At 47.6% G+C, this 20,753-nt stretch overlaps 1 protein-coding gene and 1 long non-coding RNA gene across 2 annotated transcripts in view; one reads left to right on the plus strand and one right to left on the minus strand.

Moving 5' to 3' along the window:
• The window catches only part of LOC144148713 (structure-specific endonuclease subunit MUS81-like), a 62,478-nt gene extending 48,751 nt beyond the window's left edge, over window positions 1–13,727 (minus strand). The window contains exons 1-3 of the mRNA XM_077680232.1: window positions 13,381–13,727; window positions 7,315–7,387; window positions 2,377–2,678 (exon numbers count right to left, since the gene is read on the minus strand). Coding sequence (XP_077536358.1) covers window positions 2,377–2,678; window positions 7,315–7,387; window positions 13,381–13,518 — 513 coding nt within the window. The 5' untranslated portion in view covers window positions 13,519–13,727. The remainder of the gene's footprint in view (window positions 1–2,376; window positions 2,679–7,314; window positions 7,388–13,380) is intronic.
• Window positions 13,728–13,946: 219 nt separating this feature from the next.
• On the plus strand, window positions 13,947–19,730 carry LOC144148866 (uncharacterized). The gene is made up of 3 exons (XR_013318085.1): window positions 13,947–14,277; window positions 17,446–17,503; window positions 19,594–19,730. It is a non-coding gene; the product is annotated as an uncharacterized LOC144148866 (long non-coding RNA).
• The last annotated feature ends 1,023 nt before the right edge of the window (window positions 19,731–20,753 follow it).

The following is a 20,753-nucleotide window of genomic DNA, read 5'->3' on the forward strand; positions in this document are numbered from 1 at the left end:
CCTTGACTACCACCTGCTCCCCGCTTTGAGTTGCCCATAACGAAGGGCAGTTGATAAGTTTGGCAGATTTCCAGGAAAATGGCAGTACAATTGGTGTGGCGATGTCGTGACTTGCGAGCCGCCTTTAATCTAGCTTAGGACAGATGCTGTTGAGATGTCTGTCACAGTTTACGTACGAGGTGCATTCAAAGTGAGCACGCCAGCACTTGTCACACAAATGGAATGAGGCCATTTCCAGGCAGAGGAGAAACAATTCTTTTAAAAGGAACAGACGGCCAAGCAGATCAAAGCCAGGCTGTACAAAGTTTGCCTCGACTGCGCAGCATTGCTCACGGTGGTTTATCTTAAGACAAACATACCTTAGTGTGTGCATGAGTCCACTTAAGGGAAAGCCCACTGCGACGTTCAGCCCACACTACCTCTTCACACATCGCAAGAAAAATGAGTAGCGCTGCTAAGGCAGTGTGAGTGACGCCTGACTCTTTAGGCCATTCAACTGAAAGAGCAAGAAAGACACGTGCTCCTCTTTCTTGCTGCCATGGCATTATTTCTCTCAGGGGGCTTCACAGACAAGCTTTGATCTCGTGGCACATCCATAATTCTGTAATTTTTGCAGGCTGTAATTTATCCCAGTGGTTTATTCAAGTTAGCGTACAAAAGGACATCTTCACCACAGGCTTTGTTGAGCTCTAACTGCTCGATGAGGACAGCACTGGTCGCCACTGATTGTCTCTCACTCAAGCAGTGCTTACACCAAGAGCACGCATGCACTTGCTGTTCCAATTGTCGCCGCACAGGTGTGTGGCGTTGTTTCGCAGTCGATGCAGTCGTTGCCATGGTGTCAACGTTGCTGTTACAAGATGTTGCTACAGTGGTGCACTCCACCATGGAAGCCCGAATGAAGACGACAATGCCTGGAATGTGGCACAGCCCCATTGGGGCCACCACGGCCGCCCATTACAGCCCCGTGTTATCTACCACGGTTCACGTCTCATCCTGCTGCCGCACGACAATATGTCAACGTGTCGTGCGAAAAATTAATTCTACATCTCTGTTGAGCCCCGTTTATCAACCGCAACCACTGCCCCATGCTTCCTGGGCTGAGGAAGCCATTCGCCAAGAGGTGGTGATGATGATGATTGCTACTGGTTTCCCCTTTGTAGCGGGGTGATGACATGCCATCTTACCAAAAAGGACTAATATACCTATGTTTTACACTCTTGGTTTAATATTGGCGCTGCTTAGGGCAGGCACAAAAATACTTTCTTTTTTCCTTTTACAGGTGGTAACTGTCCTAGGCAATATTCCCCTCTCTGCTTTTCGTCCGCCAGCATTCTAATCTTCTTTTCATCACCTCGCCAGCCTTGAAGTTAACTTCTTCCTCTGTGCTACCCTTAAATCCGAGGGCTTTTGGAAGCCCAATATTTCCCTCATGTAGATTTGGATGGACAGCCTCACATTCTAAGAGGTCAAGTGCAACACTCTCACCCCTGCAACAAGGACATCGATTTGGCCTCCCTATACTGCCTCTGCTGAGGGCGACACATCTGGTCCCGTGTTCCCACTATTTGAGCCCTTTCGTAAAAATAGGAATTTTCCAGGACGGGGAAATACATGTGATGGTGAGAGCATTGCCGCATTATGAAATTTCCCGTCACACAGCTAGATTTTCAAGTTTGTCAAAAAACAAAAGGTACACAATCTGGAGAATGTTCGTGGTGGTGGTGCAGCTCAAAGTGAAGTTTTGGACGACTTGCCATTGCTACAACTGCTCTGTGGAATGGTCTGCAGCTTCAAGTAAGGACAACTTGATTCTGGGCCAGTTTTCTTGTTTTGTGAGCTGTTTTTTTTTTACTAATCCAATAACATTGCAAAATGTTCCCATGTTTTTTTTTTGTTTTTTTGCCAGCGCATACGAGTTATTCTTTGGATGTGTGATAAAACAGTGCCCACTGCATCCCTAGCCCACAAGCTGGTCTTTGCTTAATCTGAAGCACTTTCACCTTGCTCTGCCCACTGTTTTGACCCCTGCTTCCGCTCTGGGTGCAGTGGAGAGCTCACGTTTTTCCCACAGCTGTGAATCGACGCAACGTATCTTCAATGCAAGAATGGACATCAAAGCAAGAGCAAGAGTGGACATCAAAGGACATCAAACATCCTTTGATGTCCACTCTTGGTCTGCACAGGAAGCCATAATGGGTCCCACTGCACACGTAACTTGTTTGTCGGCCCTTTCTGCAACACTTTACAAGCTCGCTTAGAGTTAGAGGCCTAGCTGCGTTTTGAATAACACAAGGCCTTCTGCTCCCTTAACATTTCACTCAGTGCCTTAGCTTCAGTCTGCTGCTGCTACTGCAGCACAGAGCTTGCACACACCTTCAGCTGTGCTCTCCGCCGACCCAGGGTGACCAAGATGGCGTGCGCTCCACTCCGCGGCAGTGGCACGTACTGGCGCGGTGGCCGCTTCTTGGCAGGTCCCCTGTCCCCCGCTTTCCTCTTTGTGGCCCCGTTGGCACGCTTGTCACTGCCGCTGCTTCCATTATCCTGGCTCGTGGAGGCCTGCGAGTCGTCGTCGTCCGTCAAGTCCAGCACGGCCGGTACGGAAGGGGGGCACCAGTTCGGATTGGCCAGCCGGTGCTCCTCCAGTTTCTTGTCCAGCATTTGGCACAGCTTGTCCCCTGAAAGCGTCCGCACGGCTGGATCAGCGACTGCTCGAACAGGTGTGGACTAAAGCAGCACCCCTGCTAGACCGCCGTTTTCCCTATTAAAGGGTTTAGAGGTTTGGTTCATTTGAGAGACGGTTTTTTTCCCAATAACAATGACAATATTCTTATCACAAACTTGAAACAAATAATGGAGATACCATTAGAGAAAGCATATGAAGCAGTGGTGACTCTGCAGCCACATTCGTGCACTTTCTCTATGACGTCGATAGAACCTTGTCTGTGCAAATGGCGGCCACCGATCAAAGAAACCGCTGGAAAACATAGCTGGGCCATTGCACTGGGGCCTGCAATCCCATTTGATTTGATCACCTGACTGCCCACGTGCACATAACACAATGACAGCAATCATAACACAGTAAAACCTCATTACAAAAGACACAGTTACAAGAGACACTTGGTTATAAGAGGCATTTTAATGAAAGCGGTTTGGTTGGTTTTCCTACATCCGCCATGTTAGCAACATTGCATACAATAGACCATGGTTACAAGAGACACGTTTTTTGGTTCCCTTGAGTGTCTCTTGTAAGAAGGTTTTACTTTAATAATGACGGCCCACAATGTCACCTCTGCCCATATTACGTCACTGCAGCGTGCAACTTGAAAGGCCCTCAATATTTCGTGAGCTTTTTTTGGGGGGGCAAATAAAACGTAAATTGTGGCTGCAACAAAGCTGAGTGAGTAAGCAATGGCCACTTCTTTCAAACTGAACCAAATTCTTTTCTTGTCTTCATGGTCCCTTTAACAGGCAAGCTGTCCATGGCTGATTTCTGAAAATTTTTCCAAACACAGACAGTCATGTCAACGAAAAATGTTGCAGCAAAGCCAACTGTATGTCTCGCATCTAATGTTGGTATATTGAACAAAAATAATTATACATGAAATTGACTGGCAGGACAATTCTGTCATATTGCTGAGATTCATGTGCAGAATTCCTGCCTGCTGTTGATGCATGGCGGTCAACAAAAGGAGTGTGGTCATAGAAAACGGCTCTAACTCTCGTTTTACCATTCCAAAAGGGTTTATATGACAATTAGTCGCTAAGAGGACTCCATCTATAACTTTTCACAATTACGCAGTTCCTTGTGCAGTTATAAATTCACGTGTGGTGTCAGTACATGCGCTTCTATGGGAGGGAAACAGATGGCCCCCCTTGTGTGTCCGCCGGAACAAAACTCCAGTATTTCCAAGTTTCAGACAGGTTGTTTGCTAGGAAGTACGTGTGCTGTTATCGCCTGCCAGCGTTTGGCATATAATGCCACAACAGATAAGCGGGTGCCAACTGCGTCCGTTCAGCCAGATCAAGTGATGTTCAGAGGTGTACTATATCATCAGCCAGCACAATAAACAAGGAATTCTTTCGTTATCTGCTGTGCGGCTCAACGATTGGATTTCTTTGGCACACAGATGCTTCGCGCTTAAAGCCAAGTCACGACAGTATGCTCAACAGCAAATCACAAACCAACGTGTTTTGTTCTGTGCGCTCCTTGAACTGCGCCCATCCTTATTCGCCGTCTCTCTTCACAGAGTCGAAGGGCACTCAATTTTCTTTAGAGTAAATGCCCTCTATTCTCAGTACCGAACATCAGATGGTACCAAGAGACCACTGGCTGCGAACGGGGTATGACACAGTGGCCTGACGTCCCCTTTGAGTGTGCGACAGCTCAACGTTAGGCCTAACGCTGCGGGTTAACGTCCCCAATTGTCAAATGGTACCTCATGTTGCTTGCCACACTGCTAGGCTCAACGTTAAAACTACCCAATGATAAGGCTGAACGTAAAGCTAGCAGCATTCTCACATACCTACTCAAGGGGAATTCGCTAGTGACGGTGACAGCTGTCATTAGAGGCTCCCGGTCAATTCACTGATTCCCCCATTGACAACACACACACCCACCCACACACTGTCACACACTACACACAGGACTTTTTGATTTCTACTGCGAAACCTTGGTGTTCATGAAGGAGGTTGGCTCGGACCCTAGGCACTCAACTCTTGGCTTCTGTGCATAACACAAACCTTTGCAAGGTTGGCCTTCCTGCATGACACCAAAGCTGTGTGGAAAAGATGATTGCACACACACACACAAAAAAAGAGAGCACACACGAAACTGAGTGCACGGGTGAGTTGGGCTGCAAGCCAGCCACTCCTGCAGCCACGGCAGTAACGGTGAATTGGTTGCACGGGTGAGGCCCACCACGTGCCTTCAGCAGGGGCTGAGAGAAGCAACAATACTCACTGTTTGAACAGAACACCCTACTGCCACACCTACTGGTTTGCCTGACATCTGAGAGGGCCCAGGGTACAATGCACATTAATTTGTGTAGGGATGGGCGAATATAGATTTTGAGGTTCGAAGCGAATTCGAAGCGAATAGTGATTTGGTCGAATAATTTCGAATCGAATAGTTCGAATAGTACACATTGCAAATCACAAAGACAAATGAGCAACTTGTGACCTGACTAATATACACATTTTTTTCTAATAATTAGAACTCACGTAGGCACACCATTGTGTAAAACTATTACCAGTTGAACATTTATTGCAAAATCTTACACACAGCTTTCCTTTGCTGTATTCACAAGTTTTCATGAAGAAATGCCTGTTGCGCCACATGCTCTAGGTGCAGCAGTTTCCGCCGGCTGCTCATTTACAAGTTTAAGCGCCGCCTATTTATAGAAGCTCCGTTAAAAAAAAGAAGTATTGTAGCCACTAGTATCCTCGGCCGTAGCCAAGCAAAGCGCAAGTGGCTGGCCGCCATTTTGAATAGGCTCGCTTAGTGCGGCGTACTGCCGCGCTGTGCGAGCCTATTCAAAATGGCGGCATGCCTATTCAAAATGGCGGCCTGTACAAGTCTGCTGGCTTGGTGCCGCGATGTTCGGAGCGGTGTCGTTTCAGTGCCGCCTTTTTTTTTTAACCTAAAGTGTGCTGGCGGCCGAGAGTTTCGTCGAACCTCTAGGCAAGGCAGCAACTCGGCAGTGCCGGCACTGATAATAGAAATGTCCGCGTCGGTGGGTCTTGAGCCAAGCCTGGGGTAACTCTCGGAAAGCTTGACCGAAAAGCTTGGCTTTCAGCTGCCTATTCGGGCGCATCGAATAATTCGAAAATATCGAATACCTGCATTCGAATCGAAGCGAATAACGAATAGAGAGCTATTCGATTGAATATTCGACAATACCGAATATTCGCCCATCCCTAAATTTGTGCATTGCCAACCTAGTTTAGCTTGTTTGCATAATACCTGACATCCTTGGAAAAGTTTCGTGAAAGTGCACCATGCCCAGACCGCTGTGCCAGTCTTCCTTCTGTAGTACACAAGGCAGTCTACTTCAGCCAGTGGAGCCAAGTTGACTACATTAGCTTGCTTCCACTAGACTTCTTTACCTTGTGCGTTTTTGACTAACAAAAATCATTGCTTCACTCATTCAACGCTGGCCAAATCATAGGTAGCGTGCTACAGGAAAGGACTGAGAAATTAACTCAAAGTCCATGCTGCATGCACTGAGGCTACACCCAGGCTATGCTGTGCGCCGTAGTGGGTGGCTATGCATTAATTTATACCACCTCAAGGTCTTAAGTGAACCTTGAAATATCAACACACAAGCATTTCTGCTTTTTTTTTTTCGCGTCCACACAAGGTCAGCTTCAATGCCCGGGAAGTGAAACTACAACCCCGCACTTCACGACCCACTGTGACGGCCACTGAACCACCACGGCGGGCAGTGGCGGACGCATCATTCCGAAATGCGGCTGCATGCACCAGATGAGTAACAATGTGAGTAATCAGATGAGTAAGAGTAACCAGATGAGTAACCTGATGAGCTGCTAACCTGCAATACAGGGTGGACTTGGGCACCAAAGAATTCACAGACGCCCCTCTGCTCCTTATTGAGCCCGATTCTCGAAGCAGGCAAAAAGGGCAAAAGCTAGTCCTCCCAGTGGCCACAAGTGAGACAGACCGCACTTAATTATTTGTTTATTTATTTATTCATTTATTTACACAGTACTCTTAGCCCCTGTTAAGCAGCCCTGGGCAGGAGTGAACAACAAAAATAGATGCAAAGAAAGAATAAACAAGCAGCAGTTTTAACGAGTAGGCACGCTAAAGCACAACCAAAAGTGAGCAAGTGAAAGAGGAATCTTGCCTATAGCGCAACAGGAATGAACATTCAGCAAAACGGAACTTCGAGGACACTCTTTCTTCACTCAATGTGCCATCAGATTGACATGCACTGAGCACCAACAAAACAAGAAGTGCCACAAGCAAAGCCAGGTAATTGAGAAAGCGCTAAAATCCGCTGGACGAATGAAACTGCAGTGAACGAGATGTAATCAAACACTGCACAACTACAGCGGGAGCGTTGGACTGCGGTGTGGCTCTTGATGGTGGAGATAAGAGACTTTAACATTACCACACTATACATCATCAAATCACTAAAATACTCTCACTGAAACAAAAGATACCTCATTTTCTTTAGAACCTTTATATAGCAAACTGGGATTGGCTAGTTTGAGACAGTTCCTCAAGCTTTTCTTTCCTCGCAGCTGTACAAGGAAGAAATTCAACTAACAGAGAACGGCGCCACTTACCGAAGAACTCCAGTATCTTGGCCTCCTTGCCAGACTTGAGCACGAGTGGATATTTCCCGAGCGACTTCAGGGCCTGCGGATGCAGGGCACGGGAGTCAAAGCACGGCACTCACGAGTGGCACGGGCCAGCAGGTGTGGGGAGTGCTTCGTGTGCGGAATTTTCTTGCGGCCAGTGAGGCATAACGGGGTTTTTAACAATGCACAGCAAAAGATTGTGGACAGAACATGTTGGCTAACCAGCAAGGCAACTCAAATGCAGTGACAGAGTACTAGTAGGAAAGAGTTAAAGGGCCTTAAAGACAAATAAAGCTTTGTTCAGCCTGAAAGTCTTTGCTTTTGGTCGCTCACTCAGCTTATATTCAAGTGACAAGACGTTTTCCTAACCAAAAAAAAAAAAAAATGCTAAAAATATTGAAAAATATTTAGGTTTAACATTACAGTGACATAAATGGGCAAGAGTGACGTCACACAGCCCAGCACTAAAAACATACCACATTTATTCGAATATGAGGCGAGGTTGTTTCCCAAAACCTGTAGTCTCGAAGTCATGCCGCGCCTTATATTCAAAGATGGGTATATATATATATTTATATATGCGATTTATTTGACTCTCCAAACTGCACCCTCGCCTTACAATCTTGACCATCTTATAATCGAATAAATACGATACTTATTAGTGTGTTAGCTGCCCGTTGGCAGTCAGGTGATGAAATCAAATGGAACTGGAGATCCCACTACAATCACCTGGTCATGTTTCTAGGCGGTGCCGTAGGTCAGTTGCACAAACAAGATTCTGTGATGTCATAGAGAACCACCGGAAAGGGGCTGTGGAGTCACCACTGCTTCACATGTTTTCGTTAGTATCTCAATTTTTCTTTCAACTTTGCGATAAAGTTGATGTAATAGTTATCCTGACAAAATTATCACATTATCCTTCTAATAAACCAAACTTGCATTTTGTCTTCATGGCCCCTTCAAAGCAGATACAGAGCTGGCACTGACAATGCATTAACGGTTGCTCGTTTTAGGTAGCAATGAAATGTTACACCCGATACGCATCAACCTGGTTAAACTGCAACTGTTCACCAATTTTAACCCTTCTTTTCAAAGACAGTTCTCAACACTTGTAGGTACAAGCACGCATCTTGCATTTCACCCAGTGGCTTTGGCCGACCACCACTCACTGGCGCTCTCTCTGGGAGGTTCTTGTTTCTCTCTCTCGTCTGTTTGCTCATTTCGCACACCTTATGACATCTCACGGCCCAAATTACGACAGCTTGCACCCCGTACAATTGGACCTAATATATTCCTGCCAGGGCTGCCATAACCATGCTGAGTGTGATAGAAACCACGCTAAAACACTATAACTGTTCGCTTCCTTTGCCTACCCAATGGCTGGTGGCGTCAGCATCGCCACATCTCTGCAACGTCCAATTTAGATGCTTGTGCTGAGCGGTCCAGGTGAAACGAGCATTTGCAAACGCTATGAGTAGCAGTGCAATTTTTTGCAAGAATAGTTTTGGAAGAGAAAGACATAAATTAGAAATAAGGAAGCAACCACATTTATGCGGGGGAAAATTTAGGAAGCGTGTCAGGCAGGGACTGTGCATTAAGGAACAAAAGAAAATGACTGCATAAAAGGCAGAAATTGACAGTCTCGCTAGGAAGTCTAGCAAGCTAGAATGCAAGCATTCCATAAATACTGCGTCGCATTTATTTGAATAGTTTGCTAAGAAGAGGGTTATACTGCGAAGAAAAACACTGGCTACCCGATGACGACAAGAATGTGATGACAGGACGACGCTTTTTCTTCTTGCCAGCGTCGTGCAGCTGCTTTTTCCGTTCAGGATGCACCAACCCACACTAACTGCATTTTTACTGGTGTGACATTAGTCCTTCGTAAACTCTGCAGCTTCTCAGATTGCTAAGAGCGTGAGGGTACCGGCTAGTTGGCAATGCATGAGCTTCACGGCGCAACAATGGACCGGAGATGACAAGAAGAGGAGCTACAAACAAGCACTGACTTCCACTACAGTTGACCACAAGTTGCCCAAGAGTTATATCAATGACAGGTGCAGCACGGTTTACAGGCGCATCTCAGCTGGCATTGTCGATCGTGTGACCAGGCAGGTTGCAAACCATTGTGGGATGAGCGTCTTGTTGTCAGCTGTCATGGTCATCTACTAACCCGAGGAATCATCGAAATAGCTGTAATAGGAAGCGAAGGAGATAAGCGAGTATCAGCCTCGTCCACTGTATTATCGAAAAAATGAGATAAGCTATTCAGGCACCCAATCGTGAATATTCCCAGGACTGACCTGTTTGTCGTCATTTTGGTTGCTTCTACGTCTGCCGACAGCGGGTTGTAATTTGTCTATTGCCTACAAAGCTGTTCAGCAGCTATGCTATCTGCCGTGATGTTAGGATAGAATGTATATTTAAGGGTAGGTCTTCTTTCCATTAAAATTAGTAAGAAGTCAGCACTTGTTTGTAGTGCCTCTTCTTGTTGTCCCTGGCTCGTTTCTGCACTGTGAAGCTCTCAGATTGCCTTTCAAACAGCACTGGCCCAACCTCAGGATACACCTATAGAACAAACTAGAACATATTCACTGCCAACAAACACGATCAAAAATGCCAAACTCGAAATTATCACCCAGCCAGCTATGCAGAATGCATGAAAATGAGCTCATCTGGCAGCATGGACGTCTCCCACAGCCGTATCCCAAGCCAGATGAACCCCTCGAAACTGTGATTATGACCCCAAAAATCATTGCAACGCAATCGAATGACAGCAAAAATACTCTCTGGCTTCCCCAGTTAACAACACTCTCGTTCCCATGTCCTACTCTCACTCCCAACAAGTCTGCCCGTCCAACAACCAATGACACTTACAAACCTTTCCCTTTCGAAACAGCAGAGGCTTCTTTATACCTATCCTGACGCAATTGAACACCTGTGCTCTTATTTATTTATTTCAAAATACTGCAGGACAGATTGGCCCTAGCAGGAGGGGCAAGAGAAGAATACAAAGGTCACTACTCGGTATCAGCAGCAACAACAACAAAACGCAACACTACCTGGAAACAACATAAACCAAAACAGCACATGGCTTCTTGGGGTGAGAGTTAAAACACGGGCAGGTGCGGTGCTTCCAGGAACCAGGAAGCAAGCACCCCAACCAGCGTATATTTCTGAACTAATTTCTTTCTCGCAATTTGGAACTGCCTTCATCAAAGGTCCTAGATAACTGCTTTCCTCTGCAACCTCCAATGTTCTCCTGTACGCATACGTTTGTTTAAAAAGTGCCTTTTAAATTCTCGATCTACTGACAAGATCATTAACCTTTTTTTTATTTCTTTTTTGGCACGCCAAGAGAGCGGCTTGACAAGACGGTGCCGTTCTTTTGAGCGTTCTGTTCAGTCACTTCCAGTGCCCATTTAAAGGGGTCCTGAAATGCCTTCCGCCGATGCATGGATGTACATGTAACCAAATAAAGCAATGTATTAGCAATCTCCTCCTGCAAGAATTTTGTTAAAGCGATGAGTATTAGCTGAGAAATCGTATATCAAAATCCGCGAATTATCGTCGCGCCGTATTTCCTCCTCCTTTCAACTGTTTCTTCGCTGTTGGCCTCCCCTCCCATGATGCTCCGCTCCTCAGCGGTGACGTACTTCCGCTATTGCGCTCCCACAGACTGCCGTCTGCTACGGGCCAGCTCTTTCGGCTTTTTCATCTCTGTAGACACCATGGACACAGGCTGGAAAAGCGAACGAATGACCTGGCCGCATGTGTGCGGCCTGGCCTTGCCCTTTCGCGGTGTACGTAGCTGCAGGGCTGCAGTTGGTATCGGCGGCGAACTCGCAGCCGCGTAGGGAGAATCGTGCGCTCGTTCCCTTTGGTGCACCGCGCACTGTTTATCCAAAAAAGTGCGGTCTCAGATGTGGCCCCGCTGGTGCCGGGTGTTATTTTGCGGTGGTTGTAATTCCTACTACCGGCGGCATGTGAAAAAAGACATTTTCAAACGACACAGAACCCGTGCACAAAACGCGCCGGATCGGATCGCTTTATCAGCGGCGATGAACGTGAAGGCGAAGAGCAAACCAACGCTGCACTCGATCAGCGAGAACCCGTGTTCTGACAAGCTGCACCCATGTGTTGCATTCAACACTGACGGGAAAGCGTTTGTTTGCACTTGTTTGGATAGTCGTGAAATGTCCAAACACTCCGGCACTCCGCTAGCAGATCAGCTGGCGAGACATTTCGGAAAACATTTGACAGATGGCGCCGTATGCATTAGTGTGTCGCTACGCAAAACTGATGAGACGCTCTACTAAAACTCCCATCGCGGTGTCACGTAGCGGGACGCAAAAATTTAGCGTTTAGCGTATGCAAAGGCCACAAACGCTGTACTAAAACTCTATTAGCAGCAAAATAGCGTGCGTATGTGAAACCGCTTGCGTTTACAAAGCTGCACGCCGCGCGCGTACGTTTCAAACCTAGTGACATCGTTTAAATACACTGGCAAGCACAGTGTAACGTAGTCAGATATCATCCGTATGCTCAGGCGACAAGCAAGAGCTTGTTTTATGTGGGGCGGAGATTGCGCATAAAGGCCCGTTCGCACTTGCGACGAAAGCGAGTGAGAGCGGCAGGAATTCCGTCGCTTTGTCGCGCGACGATCGTTTTTCTCGAATGGTCGGGACAAATTTTGGTTGCGCGACAGAATTCCCGTCGCTTTCGCTCGCTTTCGTCGCAAGCGGGAATGGAAAGTTCTGCCGCTGCCGTCTGCTACGCAGCTCGGAGGTAACCGCGCGATCTGCTCGGGCCGGATGAACGCGCACACTCCCGCACGGCAGCGCCCCAAGCGGCAGACGGCCGCGTCCATCGCTCCCGGCGCCCGCCTGGAGCCCGCCCTCGGCACACTAGCCAGTATATTTCAGGCACTATAATGGAGGAAAGATTTTTTGCTTCCGATGAACCTAGTTCTTTGCCCTTGTGTTTTTAAATACGTGAAGTGGTTAGCACGTCGTCCTCACGCAGCTCTGTATCGTCGTAGCATCGCTGATTGTCCGAACGAAGCTTGCAGCTAAGCCAATGCAGCGACCGAAGCTGTGTGTGTGTGTGTGCATCGCCTCCTGTGTGTTGTGGACGCGTTCGTTTCACGATGAAATGCGACATTGTACTTCTGCGGGTGGATAGTGCTTCCCATGGTCTGGATTATCTTTCTCGAACGACGTACCACTCAACCTTGCATGGGGTATGTGCAGTGTGCCTGGCTAAAAGCCTTATCGCTTGCGCGCCAGAGTTGTGACTTGCTGCTCGTCCCCGCAAACCGGGTGTGAGTTGAGTGCCGAATTTACGACGGGCAGGAGGAGGCAACTCATCGTCTGTCAATCGCGGTTCAGACTTGCAACGCATGTTGTGACGTTGCGTTCGTTCGAAACGCATCTCTGGATTGTTTTGAAGTTGAATAAAATATACGCGTCAAACCCGGGCATTCGGCTCAGGGCGTTCTCTGCGATTGCACCAAAGAAGTGCCACGGGACTTTCTTTATGGTACGTACTCACGTAAGATAAAATCCACGTCGTGTTATGGCCGTGTTGCATTCAATACAAACGGTTAAGCGTTTGTTTACACTTGTTTCGTTTGTCGTAAAATGTCAAAGCACTCCGGCACTCCGCTGGCAGATCAACCGGCGAGCCGACGCTGAGCAGACGACTCATCTCTTTGCCGGAAGTGCGTGAAAAAGCCGCCCAATAGCAGGATGTCTAGCTCATGACGAACATCTGGGAATCGATGATGTAGACATGTGAAGATGGCGGCGTCCAAAAACACGAAGGAAAGGGTGAGAAAAAAGCGACAAACTTTGCAACAAAAGTGTGAGCTTTCCGCTGCGCGTAAAAGAGTAATACTTGGCACAGGTGACGTTGGCGACCCAATCTAGCGATTGCGCTAGTTCATTTAGTGTGCTCAAAATGCCTTTCAGGGCCCCTTTTAATCCCTAGTCGCGCAGTAGCAGCGCAGACAGTAGTTTGACGCACGCGGGGTTTTCCCGCAAACCGAACCTTGCCGTAGACGTGCTGTGCTTTGCTGTTGTGCGCCACGGCGGCGTCCTTCCACTCCTGCAGCCATTTCGTGAACAGAGGGTTCGGGTCGGGATTCTTCTTCGTGATGCGGCGAACCCGCGTCGCGGCCTTGGCCATGCTGTTGCCTTCTCTTGCGCGATTGTCGGCTCAGGACGCGATGACAGCTGATCTCGCTTCGGGCTAACCCAGGGTAGCAGCGCACTTACTGCATATCATGCTTATACTGAAACATTTACGCTTTAGGGGACTTGATGGCAAGAAAGTTGTTCATAAAAGTTTGCTCATTTTAGGATGAACCGTTTGTGTTGCGCGGGAACAACGACTCGAGATTGGCTCGACTCGGCTCAAAAAAACTCCGACTAATCTATCAAAATCTATTTAGGAATACTTTAGTTTGCTAATTTAAAGCTTTTTGTTAGTTCAGAAATCTTTAACAAATGTTTTTAACTAGATTTTAGAGTTTTGCGAAACAAAGTATGGCTGTTTTAGGGTTTTATCGGCTTACCATCGCCAGGAACATCACCATTGACAGCGAAAAGAAAAACAAAGCAAACACGTGTAAACAAGCGTGCTACCTGCTCTTGTTGCTCTTGTGCTGTGAAAGTTGTTGGTTAGAGGAGTGTTTTTCATTTGGCTGGTGCCGCTTTGGACAATGGAAACACCTGCGCTTGTTCCTCCGCCACCACCACCTCCACCCTTACAACCAGCTCGCAAACAAGCTAACGAGCGCCGAAGCGGGAACAGCTTGGACAACGCCGAGACGTCGGTTCGCAACGTGCTCCACCGTCGATTCCATTGGATGACAGCGGGCCATCACGACGCTGTCGTGGTGTCGAAAGTGTCGTCGTTAAAGCCAGTGCTCCAAAGTGGACCCCAGTAAGACTGCGCATTTGTCAACGCTGTGGGTAGCCTTACGCCCGAACGGAAGAGTAGCTAACGTGTGCAGTGAAGTTATTCTCGAGCCATCGTTCTAGACGGGATTATGACAGCCGCAGAACGTCCGTCTAAAGGCACATTCCCACTGGCGATTTGTCTCGTCGCGCGACGGCGCGCGTCGCGCGATGAGGCGTTGAGGTGGTGTTCGCACTTGCGATGAGCGATGATGCGACTGCGTTCAGCGCAGCTGCTTCCCGACTTGTACATACGACCTCGTTGGTGCGTCAACCATTCGAAGTCAAAGAATACGCGACAAAAGCAGGTAGAAATCAAACTAAAACACATGCTACTAACCTGGAGCAATGCCGAAAGCATTTGCGGGTTGCGGGAGGAGCAGAAAATAACAAACTCACGAAGGCTCTTTTCAACATATTATTGCACGAAGAAATGCACACGCTTGCTTTCACGCCACAACACCCGCATCACGGCCCACAAATGTCGCTTCTTTTCACATGCGCAACGTTCTGACGCCTCTGAACTCTACGCGTGTTTACCAGTCGCCGATAGACGAAGAGGCTGCAAGTCAACCTACCGTCTCGCTGTCCACCTAGCTCTATTTACAATCCATACACGCTTCTCCACACTGATGAGTTCCACGCTATTCGTTGATTAGTGCACGCGCACGCTGAAGCCACTGACCAAAGAACCGATGCACACGGGAAGTTGCTTGCCGGCCCGACCCGGCGGGTACAGCGACAGCGGGCCAAGCGCCTGGCCGAGCCAGCGGCGGCGGCTCGTCCTCACCCGCAGCGTTTGCATACCGGATGTAAAGAACCGTTTCGTTTCCGGCTACGTCAGCCTACTCCGCGGCCATGATTGGCTTACCGGTTTTGCGGGGCCGTCGCGCGACGAGGGAATTCGGACCGAGAGCGATCGGCTCCGCCGTCGCAAAACGCCGAAAAGCGACGGCCGGCTCGTAGCTTTGCGACGTCGCTTTTAGTCGCGCGACGAGGCGCATCGCCAGTGGGAATGTGCCTTAAAGCGCTGTTGCACATAGCTGAAGTAACGCTTCAGTAATGGAAGCCAACATAAGTATATTATTGAATGCTACCAATCTTTAAATGAACGCAGGGATCCCGTTATGGGATGCTATCGAAAAGCAAAGAATAAAAACTATGCTTGCAAATCACTTAACGTAACCCCACTTAACCATTCGAACCAATTCTAAGGATAATCGAAACACTACTGTCACGCCATGTAATGGTACCATGCAATTTCAACGACTACAGTGTCTTCAAGCACTTGTGGTCACAAAAAACGTAGAGTGAAGCCAGGGTTTGTGACCACGTAATGTAATTCTGAAGCCCAACTCGGTGCAGTTACCCAATTATTGAATGCTACCCTGAAAACCTGAGCAGTTACAGGCCAACCGAGGCGCACAAATGAAAGCGAATGCAAAATTTCTCAAAATTAAAAAAGAAAGGCTGATACAGCGCGCTGCAGCTGCCACCCACTAGTCTAGACCATACAGGTTGCATAGGCCCCTTCGAATTACTGTCCTTGTGGGCTGAAACTTGTATGAGGAGCCCGTTTTAACGTAAGGGCCTGAAGCTCCCAAGATTTGGTGGTTACGTTGTACGCACTCTTGCTCTAAGTTGTGGAAATATGGCAACTTGGGCTTCTTGGTGCACGTACAGAATTCAAAGCAGTTAGCAAGAACACACGAATGTGTGGCCTTTGATATATGCAGCATGATCAGCTAGATTAGTGGATGTCACTGTGGCAGCTAGGCATGTGAAAGATATTGCGGATGCTTCTTTGTTTTGGGGAGGCCAGGTTTGACATTAACAGGCCCTCCCCACGACAGTGGCAAATGCCTGTTTTTGGAGTTCTCAGGCCAATAATAAGTGGAGCGTTGATCTCGCGTTTGGCGTGGTTCTTTTATACAGACGATCGTAATCAGGGGTGTAAAGTTTTGGCACGCATGCGCAAACATGTGAAGTGGCAAGGCCTCAGGTGTGGCTCGACGCTTTGTGCGTCATTTTTGAGAGAGTAATTACCCACAATGATGGTATTCATGAGTTGGCTTCTTTTATTTCCACACCCACAAACATGGCCAAGATGACCACTGCCTGCCAAGAAAATGAGAAGAAACAATGGCTTGCACATGCCTGGGTTCCTCAGTGTTTTTTCATAATCCCGCTCGTAACGCCGGTAGCTGTCAGCAGTATACAAGGACTGTAGGCAGGAGGAGGAAGGGAAGCCGAACTCGCAACTGAAAGAAGTAACACGCGTTTATACGAGAACCTGAACAGTGATGTGATCACATGTTGTGACGAAAGGGGGCAGTTGCATTTTAAAACGCTGCCTGCAATTCCAACAGCAGTGCACTACACACGACAACTGGTTACGTTCTGCTACCAGACGAGAAATCACATTCCCTGTTTATTAGTAACGCGGACACAGCGCTCACTCATTTGTCCTCATTTGTTTTAATATGGAACCATTCAGTTATGTCCCAGAAGTGCGGATCCTTTTGTTTTGGGGCTACAGTAGTGTCTTTAAAGGGAAACTTACCTGTTAACGTTCCTATGGGACTTGCCACTTCATGGTCCACGGGATTAAGAACCATTGTGCAAATCCTTTACAAATACATATATACAAGTGTTCACACCAGCCTAGTTTGCTTATTTGAGAGATGCATCACTTCTGCACTGAAATCAAAAGTGAAAGTCTTGCTTGCTAGACAGCCAGTGCCATCTAGTGAAAAGACTGGACAAACCAAAATGCGCCTCTCGAATATTTTGTATTTCAGTAAAGCAGGGTTTCGTCTGGGTGTAACTCTACCGTTGGTTGGAATTTTGTCTGGATGTAATTTTAACAATGGTTATAGGTACGTCTGGATGCAACGCTAGACAGTGGGGTTTTTTGATGACTTGTAGTACGCCTTTTAATCAGTAAGAATGGTGACAACTGAGTGATTGGCTGGCCTTTTGCATTCATTCGGAAGGTCGGGAGTTCAGTTTACACTCACCATCCATGTACTATGAACAAACTGACCACCCCAGCCATGGCCAGAAGAGCATCCTGGTAGTAGTTTGTAATTCTCTTATTGGTCCACCTGTCGTTTTGCAGGGTGGCAAACACCGACCCCCTCATCTGTTTCAGATGCGGGCTGGTCGCTCTCAGCATGGCCTCTCAACTGCTCCCCCGGGACGGCCACCCAGTGAGTGTCGACACACTTTTCGAAGCGGCCAAGTCGCTTCGGTTCACCAAGAAAGGGGAGATGTTCTCAGGTTGGAAGAGTTTCTACTTCACTCGGCAAAGGTGCAGGCCTTCGTGCAAACCCAAAGAGTGAACCCCAGTTACGGTGCTTTCCACTAACACGGTGGCTAACATGTTCCCAAACTCGTATGTGTGTGTGTGCGTGCCTTTAATGCTTGTGTACGTTGCATGCATCCACAGTTTGCCAAAAGGCTAAAATTGCTGCTAACACAAGCCAAGCCAAGCTGTGAAAGTTCAAGAAAAAGCACCTTATCTAGCTCTCTGCTTGTTGTGCTGGGGCAGCAGGCCGTCTTCTGAAGTAAGAGTGCAATCCTTCTAGTACCAGTTGTGGTGGCCGTGGTTGCTGAGGGATGTTGAGAATGCCGAAAGCTGAAAAACGATCTGTGATGCCACAAATGGTGAATAATGAAACGTGACTGGTGGAGCACCGACGTCCAAGTGGTTTTCTGAGAGAAACAGGGAGGGAGGCATGCACAGTTGTGAAACCAGTGTATGGGAGGAGGCCCCTGCTGAGCACACGTTTTAGAGGCACTGTCCAGCTTGCAAACAATCTTGTGCGCGTTCTCTCAGTACAACTTTTGTTAAGCCTTGCTTCAATTTCGTAGGGTCATAGGGCAATGGTCAGCTTTTGTTAAACCTTGCTTCAATTTCGTAGGGTCATAGGGCAATGGTCATAGGGTTGACAATGGTCATAGGGCCACTGCCTCTTCTCGCAGTCATTGTCTGCTTATTCAAGGTGTTACATGGCTAAAGGGGCATCTTCTGAAATCTTTCCTGAGGAAACTGCTCCTCTGTTCGCACTCAAACTTCACACAAGGGTCGCATTTTGTGGTTTGTTTTATTTAACACTGAGAACAAGGATGGCACATACCCGCTTACTTAGAAAAGAAATAAAAAATCAGTGCCTTTCCATTCTGTGAGGATGGGTGGTCTGCGAAGCTGGGCGCATTCGACGGAGCGTGTGATACCAAGCATGTTTGTTTGTTGGTAATTTTCGATTAAGCATGCCTCGTGAATCCTTTTCGCTGAGTGAAACTTGGTAGGACTCGAGATTTGTTCTAGTGAACAAACGGGGCGCTGTGTGTCTTCCTCCCGTGCCGTAGGCATCTTACTGTCTGTGAACTTACCCAATCCCAATCAGCTCGCCCAGGCACACACCAGACAGGTTGCATTCGGCTGTTTGACGTCGACATGTAAGCCAGCACAATACGTACACGTCGTCAGTGAGGGCGTGAAACGCATAGCCTTGCGTGCAGTTCCCCCCCTTCCTCCCTCCACTATCTGTACGCACACATATAACCCGGCGACCGCTTATGTGTGCGTGCTTAAACGTGAAGGACACCGGCAAAAACAGTTGTGAAAGAGGGGTCGGCAGTGGAGAAAAGTAAAGCCGCTTCACTGGAATGAAGACTGGGGGGGGTTAGACATATACTGTTCTGCAGTAAAGCGATCTGCCCCTCTGGCAAACCTGGGGGCGTCTTGGCAGCCTTGATCACAGTTGTAGTGTGGCACCACCTCGTGTGTCCAGAACAAAAATTCTCTAGGAATTTAGGGAATCGTCTACTAATGCGTACCATTCTTATGCAGCCTGTCTTGAGTGTGACTTCTGTACAGCCAAATTTTTGGGTTTTGCTAAAGCCAGTCTGGCCAATTATGTCCATTTACACTATTATAACGATTACAGGCGGAACTTTTGCTAAATCTGCATTATTGGGGTAATTAATGCAGAGCATTACACATTTCGCCCTTTTGTGTAATCTTTTTATATTTTTGCTATTTTTTAGTGTTTAGAAATTTCGAGCGAGCAGTTATCTCAATTTACACTATTATGATGATTGCAAGTGGAACTTCCACGATATTGGCATTTTTGTGGAAATGCAGGGCGTTACACGGTCCCGGCTATGGGGGTGCTCGGCAGAGAATGCTACGCATTAGTACACGTGATGCCAGCTTGCGGCAGGGTCAGTTAACTTTTGCAGTGCAAAAGCCTACTTGCAGGCTTCACAGCTGTGTCCGCGTTCCCTCTTGCAGCTGGGAACATGAAGACCTTGGCCGAGGCTTGCGTGGAAGGCTGCCAAGCCAGGCTCATTCGCGATGACCACAGAGCAGAGATCATCAACCACTTGGTCCGTGGGAAGCCTGTGCTCGTGCCGTATCCTTTCAGCTACAACTCCCGCTGCGTTTGGCCTGTAAACTTCTGCTGCTATGAGAATTGTGCTCGGCAGACTTGCTTCGAATGGTTTATCTGAGAACGCCGCTTTTTTGCCATTTGCTGTCAGGCATGCAAAAGTGAAATTTTCTCGCTTAGCTCGCATTTTCTTTATGCGAGTTGTTTTTTTGGAAAGGAGGAGGAGGTTGAAATTAGCTTCCCCTCATCTCCTGTGCTGGCTGGCGTAAATGGGCAGGTACCAAACGAATCATCCTAAGCATAGGTGGCAGCAGTTCGTAGTGCTTTGCCACTTGTTCAGCGCTAGTTGGCGCACTTCATGAAGCGCTTTTTTTCTCCTTTTTTTGTTACGTTGGAATAGAATCTGAGGATCAATAAATAATAGAATCTGAAAATAGAATAGAATAGAATCAAAGGAATAGAATCTGATGGTCAGTAAAGGAAAATGCCTAGTGTACTTTGCTATTTCGAAACAAATGGAGTGTTGTTTGCAGTCGTCAAAAGCTGAAAGAGGTGTTAAAGCGGCGATTTTCCTGGCTACAACAAGAAGCTGTGCACATTCAGCCTTTGATGTTCCGTTAAGGGTAAGGTTGACCTTCGGGTGAAACTCAAATTTCACCACGAGGTTACAGCTTCAATGTAGCTGCGCTTTAGTGGCGTATTCTCAAAAGGAGGGGAAAGACATTGAAGGTTTAATTTTCTGCTGTTTAAAAGGCATTTTGCTACCTATTTGGAAAGTGCTGTTGACTTTTGAAGGTTAGTGAGAAAGATAGAGAGATAGAACGTGTTTGTGCTACTGTGCAGAAGTGAGAGCATCGCCAGTGGTCAAATGGGACATTTCGTACCCGGCCCAAGCAAAGAAAAAGTTTTTGATGTGTGGCAGCTGTCTCCATGTAATCAAGCTCTGCAGAATGGCATGGTTGCTTTTGAATCATTGAAGGGGGGTAACAGTCATCATCATCAACAGCCTGCTCATGCCCACTGCTGGGTGAAGGCTTCTCCCAACGGCTTCCAGCAGCTGCGG

The sequence above is a fragment of the Haemaphysalis longicornis genome, unplaced genomic scaffold, assembly GCF_048455015.1.
Source record: "Haemaphysalis longicornis isolate Haplotype H1 unplaced genomic scaffold, Haemaphysalis longicornis Haplotype H1 scaffold_8, whole genome shotgun sequence".
Lineage (NCBI taxonomy): Eukaryota > Metazoa > Arthropoda > Arachnida > Ixodida > Ixodidae > Haemaphysalis > Haemaphysalis longicornis.